This window comes from Eupeodes corollae, chromosome 1 (genome assembly GCF_945859685.1).
Source record: "Eupeodes corollae chromosome 1, idEupCoro1.1, whole genome shotgun sequence".
NCBI lineage: Eukaryota > Metazoa > Arthropoda > Insecta > Diptera > Syrphidae > Eupeodes > Eupeodes corollae.
This window is the reverse complement of record NC_079147.1, coordinates 60,191,090-60,205,524: the sequence shown is the minus strand read 5'-3', so window position 1 is coordinate 60,205,524 and position 14,435 is coordinate 60,191,090. Positions and strand designations below refer to the sequence as shown.

The following is a 14,435-nucleotide window of genomic DNA, read 5'->3' as shown; positions in this document are numbered from 1 at the left end:
AATTTTAATTCCACACTGCATTTGTTTCCTAGTGCTGTCTTACCTTAATTTTAAACATTTTAATCGTATCTTTAATCAAACAGAACTGGAACAAAAGTGAATTGAATACTTTCCAGAATCTGCAACACAATCCACAGTCCACAATTGAAAGTAGACACATCAAAGAAGAAAGATCACAATTTTTGTTTTTCTTCAAAATTTTTCCGGAAAAAAGAATTAAAGTTAAATAACATTTAGTTTATTTAAATACTTTCTACTTACAAAAACCTATTAAACCATGGGTCGTCGTAAATCCAAGAGAAAGCCGCCACCAAAACGTAAAAATATTGAGCCACTTGATTTGCAATTCAATTGTCCATTTTGTAATCATGAAAAATCTTGTGAAGTTCAAATGTAAATATTTCGACAATTAACATAAATTACATTTTATTTTACGCCTGTACTTGATTTTAGGGACAAGAGTCGCAATACGGCCAGGATAACTTGTAGAGTATGCATGGAAGACTACCAGACCAGCATTAACTTCCTTTCAGAGCCAATCGATGTCTACAACGATTGGGTAGATGCCTGCGAGACTGCTAATTAATTTTTGACTTTTCTCAACTTAAACTTACTTTTTTAATGTAATTTCTAACTTTCCCGATGAAAAAAAAAAAAACATTTAAAGTTAAGGACTATACAATCTTAATATAATATAAAATTTGTGTATTTTATGTGCATTACAAATTCACTACTTTGGTGTAAACGAAGCAAAGTTAATTTTAAATAAATTATTATTACACGATGTATTAAAGAAATTTGCCTAAGAAGTCTCCACCTTCGTCATGCTTAATGTAGGAAATAAATACATTATACACTGCAGTCATGACATTAACAAACATCACTCGGTACTTGGGATCCAGGTATTGGAAATTTACATACTGCGCCGCAGGCCATACGCTCCAATCGGCCTGAAATAGGAAAATTTTAGTTTTTTTAAAAGGCATAGAAAATAAAGCATCAATAATCTTAAATTAACATCAATGAATTTATTAGGGTTATGGGGAATTCTTTGGTTTGTTTGTAAGGGCCAGGAATAGCAGAAGCCGATTGTAAAGTTACTTACAATATAAATATAGGGGAACTTGCTGATGATTTCATTATTCGTCTCACTTAATGTCTTGTTCTCCAAAAAGCAGGCAGGATAGAAAAATAGTAATATACAAACTGGAGACATGACAATCTGAAAGAAAAATAACGATAAGAATCACAAAAGTGTGTCATAAGTTTTATTTTACTCCTTACTTGGTCTATTAGGATCTTTTTGATAGAATTTTTCGTGTTTACTTCTGGCATTATCTTGTCCATCCATCTGTAGCTATAGTGGTGCAATGGTCCTTGAAGCGAACCCACAACAAACATTCGCCCTATAAAAAAAAAAACATTAAATTACTGCTGCTATAGTTTTTGAGACAATACTAACACATTCTGTTTAAATCATAGCGCTCTTTAAGCAATCCCTTTCGGAATTCCAATTCTTGAGCAGCTACATCGCCAACTACCATAAGAACTCCAGAGCTTATTACATTTGTCGCAAGTAAGTACTTCCCAAAGAGTTTATTCCAAACGCTTTGAACATTACCTTGAGGTGTTGGTTTTTTTGGTACTGGAGGGAGATTTTTTGTTCCTCGATGAAATATTATTGATGAATGTTTTGTAGTTGATTGGCCAAGTAAAAGGGTATATGATGGAACTCTTTTGCCCAGTTCAAAACAAGTCCTATGGGTACGGATAATTGTTGTTAACATGATGCAATGCCAAGCAAATGCTTGAAAAAAAAGAAACAATTATTTTAATCTTATCTTATGACTTTTTACTATGATAAAAAGTGACAGGACAGGTGGTATGATAAGAAACTTTAGACAAGTTCATTTAACAGTACGTAAGAATGTTCCATCAAACGTCAGAAAATAGACACTACCAATCACACATTTTTATAATAGGGGATTTATTTTTACATTTTACCATTTGGCCAGTTTATATTTCAAGATCTCTTAGCTCAACTTTCCTTTTCCTTGGCATGACGGGATTTATAACTTGATAAATTTATATGTGTAAATAAAAATGAATTCTAGCAATTTTAGTGCGAGGAAACATTTACTTCTATTTTAAATAAAATTTTAAGGTTCAATTTTTGACATAAAACACACGCAAAACGTGTTTTTGTTTCAATGTTGCCATTTTAACGATTTTTAAATTTCTTTTAATTATTTATTATTTACACAAAAGTATTTATTGAATTAAGGGAAAGTGGCTCAAAAAACAAAATAAAAAACAACTGAAGTTGCAGCTGCTGTTGTACCACTTACCACTGCAGTTGAACTTGCAATTACCACTGTAGTTGCAGTTGCATTAACCACTAACCACTGCAGTTGCAGTTGTACTTGCATTTACCACTGAACACTGCAGTTGCATTTACCACTAACCACTACAGTTACACTTGCATTTACCACTGACCATTGCACTTGCATTTCGGACTGACCACTGCAGTTGTACTTGCATTTACCACCGATCACTGCAGTTGCATTAACAACTGACCACTCCAGTTGAAATTGCACGTTACACTCACCACTGCAGTTGCACTTGCATTTACGACTGATCACTGCAGCTGCACTTGCATTTACCACTGACCACCGCATTTGCATTTGCATTTAACACTGACCACTGCAGTTGCATTTACCACTGACCACTGCAGTTGCAGTTGCATTTTTAAAATTGACCACTATGCACGTGCACTTAACACTTAACACTGACCACTGCAGTTGCATTTACCACTGAGTACTGCAGTTGCACTTGTATTTACGACTGACCACTGCAGTTTTACTTGCATTTACCACCGGTGACTGCAGTTGCACTTTCATTTACCAGTTGGAGTTTTATTTATACTGAACACTGCAGTTGCAGTTGCATCTAGCACCGATCACTGCAGTTGCACTTTCATTTACAAGTGACCACTGCAGTTGTAAGTACATTTACCACCTACCACTGTAGTTGCACTTGCATTTACCACTGACCACTGCAGTTGCAGTTGCATTTACGACTGACCACAGCAGTTGCACTTGCATTTACCACTGACCACTGCATTTGGACTAGAATTTTCCACTGATCACTGAAGGCATTAGCCTTGTTCAGTTTTTTTCCATTTCAAAGTTATATTCCTCTAAAAAAACTATTTCGTATTTATTTATCTACGGAACAACGTAATGTTTTCGTAATGTAATTAAATTTCAAAGCTGGCAGTTCCGTGTAAATCGTTGGTTTTTGATTTGTCAAAAAAAAACAGCTGTTTGTTTGACAGAAATAGAGTTAAAATAACATACACGCCGGCATACACCTGGACCTGGCACGTCATTTCGACGACCCAAACAAAATACAACCTCTGCACAGTGCACGCACAATTTTTTGGGTTTTCTATTTTTACATTGTCTTAAAATATAATTTTTTAACAATAATAAAAAACATTTCCAACTTGAATAATATCTAGCATTTTTCGAAAACTATGCATTCCGTTGTTTTATTCTCGTGGTGACGACTGACGGTGACTGGTATAGGCGGTTGGGTTCCTATTATTGTTCTTTGATCGAGGTTATTGGCGCGGGACGAGATTTAGAATTATAGCTACTCTCGGACATCTCTTGCAATTTGTTCAGAGTACTCTCGCATGGACGGGGTGAATAATTATTATGCACTTTATTATTAGCATAAACAATAGGCAATAATTCTGTTTAGTTCTCTCTTCCTATCGCAGGCAGTTCTAGAACGTGCTGTGAAAAAGAGAATTATTGTTGAAAACAATGCCCGAGAGGCGACTTTTCAATGTTATTTTATCGAAAGAACAACATACATTTGTACATTTTGAGTTTTTTGAACGCAGTGCTTATGATCTTGTATCTCTGCAGAATAAAAAGCTAAAAGTTGAAAAAACTGAATGAAGTGCTGCAGCCAGCAAAGGGACACTCGTCATAGGCACACGAACGCCTTTGGCACATTAGTTGTGATCATCCATATCTTGAGTTTAAATCAAATGCACCAGGCGCGAAAACGAACAACGAACAGATGACAAACAAGCGAACCGTTTTCATAGTCGTAGCACTGGTCACTCTTGTTGTGATAGTTGCTGGTGCTAACTTCTACTTCATGTACTACTTGAATGCAGAAGAGGGAAAGCTTAGTAGTATGAGGGCACTGGAAAATATGATTCGCAGCAAGATGCGACACCTCAAACCTGTCTATTTGAATCGTAATCCAAGGTTCTTTATGTATCGGAATAAGTTGCTGAGGAACTACAAGCCAGTTCCGTACGAGAATGCAAGTATACTCTGGGATATTGCCAATTGGGTAAGTACATTATCACTTTAAGTTGTGTTTCCAGTTTTCTAACTTAAATCTGTGTATTTTTGTAGTGGCCCCAAGAAAACGAAGTCTATCCAATGTATGACTCGTCAATGGGACAGTTGTTGCAGTCACTTCGTCTCGAGCCAATTACAAAAGCACAGAATCTACCTAGAGGCACACAATTAAAAATACTTCTCAAATTGGCAAATCAACAGAAAATCATATTCAAGCCACAATGGTACGATAGGGATGTTGTCATTGATGGGCCTGTGTATGGTGGCAAGGATCGGCACACTGCCGAGGTGTATGCCTTTTATTTGGGAGCAGTACTCAACTTCCGATGGACACCTATTGCAGTGGGGCGAAAAATAAATTTGAAAGAAATGTACGAAAAAGCTGACTCGGAACTCAGACATACCATGACTATCACAGGTAAATCTATTGTTTTATTTTTTGATAAAACAAACCTAATGATACAATTCAATGCTAGACAATAGCAATGAATCGGATGCCAAGAAAGCACCAATTGACATGACAAGTTGTGTGTAAGATAATTGGGACACCCGTTTAATGCGGTTTTGTTTTTTTTTTTAATCATGAAGAGCTTCTGCAGTACAAGATTTGCAATTAACACGTTAAAGGGTTGTCCGTCAAAATAAATAAAAGCTAATTGTGTTCTTTAAAAGAAAACGCGGAGAATACCTTAAATTTGATTTCATAATTAAACGACGTTTTTATATAATTGTGGTGAGATTAAACCAAAGGGAACTTGATGATAGTTTAAATAAAATATATTATGTTCTAAGTGCCACAACAAATCCATGAAAAGTTCACAACGCAGGTCGAAATCTGAAGAAGTTTAATTTCCGATTCAGCGGATGTACCTACCTACATTAACTAGAAATATAATTTTTTTTGGAAAAGTTATGTAAACTTTAAACTTAAGAAATTCTACTAGCTTTTTCACTATAGCGTAGTCTGTGAAAATAACGGTAAAAAGGGTGATGCACGTAACATTACGAAGATGTTTTATTGACGCATGGATATAAATGAATGATTTTAAGTTAGTGGAACATCACCACAGATATGTTTGTTTCACTTAACCTAGGGATTTAAAATTATGAAAATCTAAACTTATTAATATTAAAAAACTATAAGAACAGGTTGTGAGTAAATATTCTTTGAAGTAATAGATACAAATATTTTTTAGTTTGATATTTTTTTATTGCCAGAAAGGCTCTCTAACTAAATTATCATATTTAAGTGTTTTCCATTTGGTAGATAAGAAGGGTTGTCACAACAGGAATGAGGTTCATAAATTTTACCAAAAGGTACAAAAAAAACCTCCCAAGGTTACCAGCCACGAGCCGAAGCCTGTAAAGACGATCAGGGGAACATCGTAGTAGAACCGCAGTCTATGTTGAAAATATGGAAAGACCATTTCTCCAAATTATGGAACGGCGATGACGAACCGAATTCCGTTGTAAGGGAGATAAAACCACTCAACCTCAGCGACGCAGATCAACAATTCGGTCTACCCGACCTAGACGAAGTGAAGATAGCTATATCTAAACTTAAGTCAAACAAAGCTGCTGGAGCTGACGGCATCGCTGCCGAACTATTCAAAGCAGCAGGCGATGACTTGGTAGTGAGCATGCACCAACTCATCTGCAAAATATGGTTGGAAGAAAGCATGCCCGATGAGTGGAATCTCAGCATAGTGTGCCCGATACATAAGAAATTAGACCTCTAAATTGCGCCAACTACAGAAGCATCAGTCTCCTTAACATTGCATATAAGATCCTTTCTGCCGTATTATGTGAACGTCTGAAGCCGTTCGTTAACAACCTGATAGGTCCTTGTCAGTGTTGCTTCAGACCAGGAACGTCCACTATCGACCAAATATTCACACTACGTCAGATCTTAGAAAAAACCCAGGAGCTTCAAGTCAATACCCACTATCTCTTTATCGATTTTAAAGCCGCGTATGGCAGCATCCATAAGGAAAATCTCTACAGAACAATGTCTAGTTTTGGCATCCCTGTCAAACTTATCCGTTTATGTAGAACGACGATGGTGAATGCACGCTGCTCTATCAAGATCAGAAAAGATCTCACCGATGCATTTGATGTCAAAAAAGGTTTTAGACAAGGCGATGCACTGTCATGCGACTTATTCAACATCGTTCTGGAAAGAATTGAGCAAAACTCAACCGTCAACACTAGAGACACAATCTTCCAAAGGTCCATCCAATTGCTCGGATACGCAGATGATATTGACTTAATTGGAAGATCAGAGCGTGATGTCAGTGGATCCTTTTTGAGCACTGCGAAGGAAGCGAAGAAGATGGGTTTAGTGGTCAATGAGGGCAAGACCAAGTATATGCTGTCATCAACAAAGGACATTGAACAACGACGTCTTGAACAAAACGTCACCATGGACAGCTATAACTTCGAGGTAGTTAAGGACTTTGTCTACCTAGGCACCGCTATTAACACAGACAACGACACCAGCGTTGAGATCAAACGAAGAATAACTCTTGCAAATCGCTGCTTCTTTGGACTAAGAAAGCAATTGAGAAGTAAAGTCCTCTCTCGAGCATCTAAAATCACGATCTATTAGACACTCATTGTCGCTGTTCTCATTTATGGCGCTGAGGCCTGGACTCTGTCAAAGAAAGATGAGAGCGTCTTAGGATGCTTTGAGAGAAAAATTCTTCAGGGGATTTTTGGTCCCGTACGCATAGATGGAGAATGGAAGAGAATATATTTATAACGACGAACTGTACGGGCTGTACAGCGACACTGACCTAGTTAACAGAATTAAAGTTCAACGGCTTGGATGGCTAGGTCATGTTGAGCGAATGAACATCAATGCTCCAGTCCGGAAGGTCTTCGAATCTTTTTTAAAAATCGGAGTAATCTCAGCTAGTTTTAAACTATCCGAGAAAATGTCGTGATAAATACTCTTGTTAAATAAGTATATTAAGACTTATTTTTTTAATAAAATTATTTACAACACCGTTAGATGTAGTTGAAAAGGAACTATTTATGTTTTGAATAGGTCCATTGATTTCAAAAGAGGAAATAGGTGAGAAAAAGAAATTTCGAGACCGAAATTTTTTTCTTTAAAACAAGCTTCAGAACATTTAATACCTGCTATTTTAAAAAAATCATCATCATGCTCTCTCCGATTTAAACCAGATAAGGAGAGGAGTAATGTTCTTGCATTGTCGCAAAAAACCCAACATCTTGCGACATCTCTTACGTGATAAATCCACAAGTTGGTTGGTGATGCAAATGCACATGCACATATCGAGAAGCTAAGCTTTTTTAATCCATATCAAATTTATCACTTTGAATTTAACTTATTCGGTCTTTAAGCCAAAAATAAAAAGTTGTATTTTAGATTTCAGTTTTGGTCTGGTTTACAAAAGTGGGTCGGTTTTTAAACATTTCGACTTCCAAAAAAAACTAGAAATCGAATTTTCAAAAAGCTTAAATTTGTTTTCATCTTTAATCACTCTTTTCACACCATAATAATAGCTTTAATGAGTCCAAAAAGAACTGTATACTATTTTCTGATTTCATTTCGAGTGAAAGTAAAATACAAAACCATTAAAATTCTAATATTTTGCAGAAGGCGAAAACTCAACGGAATATTGTGTATTTGGTAAATGTCACTATTGCAACGAAGATGAAACTGTGTGTGGCGACGAAAACAACATTATCGAAGGTGTTCTCTTATATCTTATTCCTGGATCCTTGGCTAAAAAACGTTCACCATGGCAACGAACTTATAAAGACGGTGTCAGAGCCCCATGGGAAGATGATATGAATTATTGCAAGTAAGTTTTGCGCAGCGCAGAGATTTATTTAATTTAAAAATGAAATCTTTTTTTTGTTGTTTAAAGATCACTCAAAAATAAACTGGAAACAACAAGACTATTAGACCTAATCGATGTGGCCATATTCGATTATTTGATACAAAATGGAGATAGACATCATTATGAGACTCGTGAGGATCGTATTGTTCTTATCGACAATGGAAAAGCATTTGGAAATCCCAATAAAGATTTTCTCGATATATTAGCTCCACTGTACCAATGTTGCATGTGTGTAGATATTTTTGTATTTACTTTTTCTTTTTTTTTGATCTCATTTTATATGCATTTTTTTCTTGTGTTAGGTTACGGAAAACAACATGGGATAGGTTACAAGTTTTCTCTGGAGGTGTATTAACAGATCTCATTGATCGTCTAAGTAAACCAGATCCACTTCATCCGCTAATCACGGATAAACACAAACGGGGCGTGGAACGGCGTTTACTGGTGGTGTATGCTGTTGTTGAATACTGTATGGATATTTACGACGATAAGATGTTTAAGACGTAAATTAAGTCAAAGTATGTAGGTCATCCGAAAATGTTATGGTATTAAATTACATTTTAAACGAATCTCGTTTTTGGTATTTATTGGGAGCTATTGTGAATAAAATTTCTCTCAGAACGATTCCCATCGAGGAAATTTAGATATGCCAATAATTTGTAAGCTCAAATGAAGGATAAGGATCCCTAGAATGCTTATTTTCAATTTAAGAAAATACAACTTTTGTAGATATGTACTTGCGATTTTATTCACGTTCTGAGGAAAGTATTACTTGCGATAGCCCCCATTATCCTTAAACATCTTACCTGGATATTTTTGTAAAATGATATATACCTATTTTTTCAATTTAATTTGCATTCAAACTGTATTTATGTCACTCTAGCAACATTTATAGTTATTGTTTATGTCAAATGAGGGAGTTTCCTTCTTTACGATTTATTACGAGCTTCATACTGTCAATCACTAGAATGATACCATCAAATGTAGAATCAATATTTGCTCTTTTTAGCCGTAGGCTATGTAAAAATCCTCAAATTAAAAGTTTGACTGGAATCGAAACTTGAATTTTTTCAAAGTTAAATAATGAACTACTCAAATAGGGTATAAGAACAGTGTGTCACTAGAATAAGGACATTTAAGAAAACAAAAATGAAATAAGTGTTTCACAAGACTTAAAACCACTAATGTCGTTATACCATTTATATGATGCTGGAAAAAGGCAACAGGAAAATAACGAAGTTGAGATCAAAAGAAAAGGCAAAGACAAGTTCATATCAAATCAACAAGAAAAAGACCAAACATACATATTAAAATATTCGGCTTGTAAATAAAACACAATTTTACTTTATCGCAGTTCACAATCAATAATGACCCGCTTCGCTTCCGAGCGCCTATTTATGTACTTCAAATTGGTTCGAGAAACTACTAGGTTCTTGTAGGCGCTGAATGTTCTCGAAGTGAGTTCTCCTCTTAGCCATTAGATGTTTCTAGATGCTTAACGAATCGAGTTCTCCTCTTAATCACTAGATTCTTAACGAAGCGAGTTCTCCTCTTAATCACTAGATGTCGCCCTTTATCTAAATAGTCTACACAAGTGTTTATTACTACAAATAAACGGTTGCTACGTACTTATATTACTATAACACGATATTAAAAGAGGCAAAGAGTGTATACACATTACAATATAATAATACATCAAACCAATACATATCGCGAAGCCTCCAAAAAGCTTAACAAACGCGAAACCGTCTATACAAAACTAATATAATTTCTAAAAGAGGAAGTTAAAAAACTAACACCTAAAAAAAACGACTAAGAGTTCCTGAAACCAAACCCACCGAGCGAAAACACTCCAAAGCTTTCAACATGTCACTGGGTTTTGAAAAACTTCCCAAACTTTACTAAAGTATCCCTAAATTTTCAGGAGATACATGCACAAGGGCAGCTTAAAAATTACAAACATTCCTTACCTGTATAAGGCCAGATATAAAACACATCCCAATTGAAGATTAAAAACTCTTTGTTTAAATTTTACAAAACAAGCTCAGAGAAGATGCAAAACTAAAAATTTTAAAGAATTCGAAGATAAGCTGAACAGATCATACCTTCTAGTCGCAGATTTTAAGGACCCTTAAAAAATTATCTATATATGATATTATAAATGCGAAAGTAACTCTTTCTGTCTGTCTGTTACTCAATCACGCCTAAACTACTGAACCATTTTGTATGAAATTTGGTATGGACATATTTTCATACTCGAAAATGGACATAGGCTACTTTTTACCCCAGGAAAATGACGCATTCCCATGGGAAAATTCAGGTAGGCTGATCGCTTTTACGCCCAAACTAATAAAGAGATTTAAATGAAGTTTGGTAAGGAGATAGTTTAAGACATAGGTTACTTTTGACCTCAGAAAAGCAAAACATCTTATCGCTTTCACTCGTAAATTAATAAAGATTTGAATAATATTTGGATTAAATTGATATTACGGTAAATCAAGATCACTGAGTGGTTCTACCCGAACGGGCACACACGTGAGGGCGCATGCAAATTACAGAGACATTCTGAAAATATTTGATTTGTCGTGTAAATTTGTTTCTTTAATACTTAATGATTTACAACGTTATGGACACGGAGCAAGTAACATCATACCGAATAGTTTCTTAATTCTTTGGAATTATCAGGGATGCCTTCTCATAAATTGAGATTGAAGGTTGGTGTTCCAGTCCTGTTAATGAGAAATCATGACGCACCAAAGTAATGCAATGATACACGGCTACAGATTACTCACCAAGGACAAAATATTATAAATGCTATAATCGTAACTGCAATAGCAAAAGTAAAAATTGTTTTAATTCCCCGCATTCCGATATTCCCAACCGATTTGCCGTTTCAGTTTAAAAGAGAGCAGTTTTCTCTGAAAGCATCATTTGCAATAACAATAAATAAAGCTCAGAGGCAACCGCTGAAAGTTACAGGTGTAAATTTGGAAAAAAAAACAGTTTTTCCCATGGACAATTATATGTAGCGTGCTCAAGAGTCTCAAACCCGCAAACTCTTTACGTTCTGGCCAAGGAAGGAAAAACAAATATAAAAATGTATTGCGGTAACATATCTTCTTCTTAAATTGTATTAACCTAACCTTACCTATGACCATAGAGTAATTATAATATATTTCCTCTATGCCTATGACAATCACACTTAGTACGGTCTCATCCCATCTCGGCACAATTCAAGCATACGTACAAAAAAGTACAGCTCAAGTTTGTCATACTACTATGACTATCCAAAAAAAAAACTATCCAATGAAGAAGCTAGTATAGCAATAAATTTGTAATGTCCAAAACAATTTGATGGTCTCATCCTGGTTAGTGACAGTAAAAATATAGTTTTTTTTACATAATTCAACGAAGATTATTCCTTTCAAATTCCAAAATATTGTGGCCATGATTTTTCCGTATGAAGGGATACATTCGTCCGAAAAAAATAAATTTTATTGACAGTAACGAACCGAAGTGACCGAAAACTGCTTTGAAATTGTGAACCAACACTGGTTGTTATAAACTTTAAGACAACGCGACACCCATCGGACTGAAAGTTTCTTATTGGAAATTAATCCAATAGAATGTTGATTGCCGTTTCGTTCCAAACTCATTCGTTTCACGATCAGCGAGAATTTTCAATGATATCGTGGGATTTTTTAACAATTTCTTTGGAGACAACGTCTTTTGGGCGATTTAGACGCTCCTGTTTTCTAACGGTTTTCATAGATGTTGTCCATTCCTGACAACAGTACTCGCACACGGGAATGGTTGAGAGTTGTAAGTCACTAGGCCCTGGTTCACAACGGACTGTTGCGCCACCCCATTTGATTTGATTTGAAAAGACTTTAAGAGTAAGAATAAGTTATTCATTTAATTACATTTCAATATAAAAAATAGAATACAAATTATGAATTTAAGTGCTATGGCTAAGCCGTCAGCCTGGTTGACAAGTTTATAAATGTTTATTTTAAAATTTAATTAAATTTTCCACAATCAACAAAAAAAACTAAAGTTTCAAACGTATTCTGATATTAATACCATCCTATACTCTTAAACTTTTTTTTAGAAATTGTTTAGGGTTTTCCAGTCACACTCGTTTAGAAGTTGGATAGTTTCTTGCATAGTTAATGATTGTTTTCCAAAATTTGCGTTTGCGTTTGAATATTGGGCATATACTTATGATATCACGGATATTTCATCATATCTAAGTGAGTCGTGAAAGTAGTTTTTCTTGTTAACATTAAAATAAAGCTGACTGTATGAAATTCTACTTTCAGAATTCCTAGCCTTAACGATGAAGGCATATTGAATAGAGTCTTCGTTTTTCTGAACAATGCGGTAGAGTTGTTCTTTCAAATTACGTTGGTTGTTCACACCGATATGTAAGGTTTCCCCACAAGCTTTGTCAATAGATTGCCATCTTTCATAATACCAGTCCTTATTCCTCAACTCAAAAAAAAGTAGTTTTTTTTGGAAAGCCTTGATTCCTCATAATGACAGCATACCTTTATTATGAAGTCAGCCTGTGTCTTTAATGTATTTGTCAAGAGTTTTGGTAGTCCGCTTTCCAATTATATAGCGTAACAAGGCATATTTTGGAGTAGGTTGAAGAGCTTTTTCATGAAATTCCTGTGGAATTTTTCAATTTTCTCGTACTCATATGACCCCCAAAATTGAGAAGCATACCAAAGAGTTGATTTAACTACTGCAATGAATATCTTATATTTTGCAGATAATATTATGCTTTTGTTGGAAAACACATTTTTCCATGATAGGTTAAGCAAGCTTTGAGAGCTATTGGCTTTTTCGGTTAGGTGTCTGTTGAAATTTAAAGCTGGATTTAGTATAACTACCAAATATTTGACCTCTTAAGCTGTTTCTAGGAATTGATCATCATAAGTCCATTGCTTTTCATTGTGAACTCTTGGATATCGCGCAAACACCATCATTTTTGACTTCTCTGTATTAATTGTTAATTCCCATTTTTTGCAGTAACACGATAAGAATATGTGACAAGGTCATCTGCATATAACACATTAATGGTAGTATCTTACTCCTCCGGGAAGATCATCTGCTACATCGTTTATAAACAGAGAAAACAACAATGCACTGAGGAGACAACCTTGTTGAACGCCAGTATTTGTCTTAAACCATTCTGAATAGGATGTGTCATCCCAAACTGCTGCATTTCTGTTAGTGCACATTTTTTTTATCACTCTTGTTGAAAGATATGCCCAGTTGTGAGAGCTTTTAGAAGAGCGCATTTCTGTTAACCAGGTCGAAGGCAGCTTTAAAGTCAACATAAAATCAGTAAACTTTGTTGTTCCTGGCATGAAACGCTTTGACAATGGATGACAGAGTAAATAGCTGATCAATGGTTGAATAATTTTTTCTGAAGCCAGCCTGAAGACCAGATAAAATATTTTTCCGTTCGACCCACTTTTCAAGGCTCTCTACAAGAACGCCACAGAATATTTTCGCTATTACATTCATAAAAGAAATTCCTCTGTAATTTTCCACAACGCCAAAAGGTCCTTTTTTGTGAATAGGAAATATTACAGACTTTTTAAAATGTGTCATCAACAGTTTATGGTTCATCGTAGGAGAACATTAAATTAGAATTGTTGGAAAGAAAAAGCCTGAAGTGAGCTGAAAGATCTTCAGCAGATACGCATACTCCTATTTTATATTTCATCCCATTGATCTCTCTTGCGATTTTCCAAAAATCCTTTAAGGTTCTTGTTTGACCGAATGATATTGCTTGAAGATTTTCAAATTCCATTTTCTTTTGAAGACAAAGGTTTTTTTAATATGTGTTAGCTTTGAGCAAAAGATTTTGTGCGTGCTTTCCAGCAGTCCTTATCGAACCACTTTTGTTTATATGAAGTGTTCTGACTTATAGTTTTATTTGATACTTAACTTCGAATATATTCTGTGAGCTGGTTCGAAAGTGTTTCTTTGGGTTATGTAATCAACTTTTTTAGAAAAGAAATCGTCCAAATTACGCTGATAAGAAACTTTTTGCTCATTTTTCCAAGAAAGACGAGGTAGTAGGTGAAGATTTATTTTCATTTTGGTAAACATTCACATAAGAATTCTACAACAATAGGCATGTGATCTGAAAAGTTTA

The 14,435-nt window shown here is 35.1% G+C and overlaps 3 protein-coding genes across 6 annotated transcripts; 2 read left to right on the top strand and 1 right to left on the bottom strand.

The window, feature by feature from the left end:
- The first annotated feature begins 137 nt into the window (after positions 1 to 137).
- LOC129938629 (transcription elongation factor 1 homolog) lies at positions 138 to 613 on the top strand. The gene is made up of 2 exons (XM_056046296.1): positions 138 to 393; positions 454 to 613. Exons 1-2 carry the CDS (start codon positions 278 to 280, stop codon positions 584 to 586), a joined length of 249 nt encoding a protein of 82 aa, XP_055902271.1. The 5' UTR covers positions 138 to 277; the 3' UTR covers positions 587 to 613.
- Positions 614 to 667: 54 nt separating this feature from the next.
- LOC129938628 (mpv17-like protein 2) lies at positions 668 to 2,144 on the bottom strand. Of its 2 annotated transcripts, none has more exons than XM_056046295.1 (5): positions 2,005 to 2,144; positions 1,463 to 1,807; positions 1,285 to 1,406; positions 1,106 to 1,222; positions 668 to 950 (listed from the first exon to the last, which is right to left on the bottom strand). In XM_056046295.1, the coding sequence occupies exons 2-5, from the start codon at positions 1,785 to 1,787 to the stop codon at positions 789 to 791; spliced, it is 726 nt and encodes a 241-aa protein (XP_055902270.1). In that variant the 5' UTR covers positions 1,788 to 1,807; positions 2,005 to 2,144; the 3' UTR covers positions 668 to 788. The 2 variants fall into 2 exon arrangements, with proteins under 2 accessions (XP_055902270.1, XP_055902269.1); XM_056046294.1 differs by having other exon boundaries at positions 1,998 to 2,022.
- Positions 2,145 to 3,369: 1,225 nt separating this feature from the next.
- On the top strand, positions 3,370 to 8,829 carry LOC129939639 (glycosaminoglycan xylosylkinase homolog). 3 transcript variants are annotated; one of them, XM_056047727.1, is made up of 6 exons: positions 3,370 to 3,709; positions 3,939 to 4,377; positions 4,443 to 4,806; positions 8,014 to 8,221; positions 8,288 to 8,488; positions 8,563 to 8,829. In XM_056047727.1, exons 2-6 carry the CDS (start codon positions 4,096 to 4,098, stop codon positions 8,765 to 8,767), a joined length of 1,260 nt encoding a protein of 419 aa, XP_055903702.1. In that variant the 5' UTR covers positions 3,370 to 3,709; positions 3,939 to 4,095; the 3' UTR covers positions 8,768 to 8,829. The 3 variants fall into 3 exon arrangements, with proteins under 3 accessions (XP_055903702.1, XP_055903701.1, XP_055903700.1); XM_056047726.1 differs by having other exon boundaries at positions 3,769 to 4,377; XM_056047725.1 differs by having other exon boundaries at positions 3,370 to 4,377.
- The last annotated feature ends 5,606 nt before the right edge of the window (positions 8,830 to 14,435 follow it).

Excerpts from the sequence above, each read along its gene's own strand:
- LOC129938629 (XM_056046296.1), top strand. The coding sequence starts at position 278 with ATGGGTCGTCGTAAATCCAAGAGAAAGCCGCCACCAAAACGTAAAAAT. Across the intron at positions 394-453 it reads AAATCTTGTGAAGTTCAAAT|GGACAAGAGTCGCAATACGG; the intron begins GTAAATATTTCG and ends ACTTGATTTTAG.
- LOC129938628 (XM_056046294.1), bottom strand. Across the intron at positions 1,223-1,284 it reads AAAAGATCCTAATAGACCAA|ATTGTCATGTCTCCAGTTTG; the intron begins GTAAGGAGTAAA and ends TTTTTCTTTCAG. Across the intron at positions 951-1,105 it reads AGTTCCCCTATATTTATATT|GCCGATTGGAGCGTATGGCC; the intron begins GTAAGTAACTTT and ends TTCCTATTTCAG.
- LOC129939639 (XM_056047727.1), top strand. The coding sequence starts at position 4,096 with ATGACAAACAAGCGAACCGTTTTCATAGTCGTAGCACTGGTCACTCTT. Across the intron at positions 4,378-4,442 it reads TCTGGGATATTGCCAATTGG|TGGCCCCAAGAAAACGAAGT; the intron begins GTAAGTACATTA and ends GTATTTTTGTAG. Across the intron at positions 8,222-8,287 it reads GATGATATGAATTATTGCAA|ATCACTCAAAAATAAACTGG; the intron begins GTAAGTTTTGCG and ends TGTTGTTTAAAG.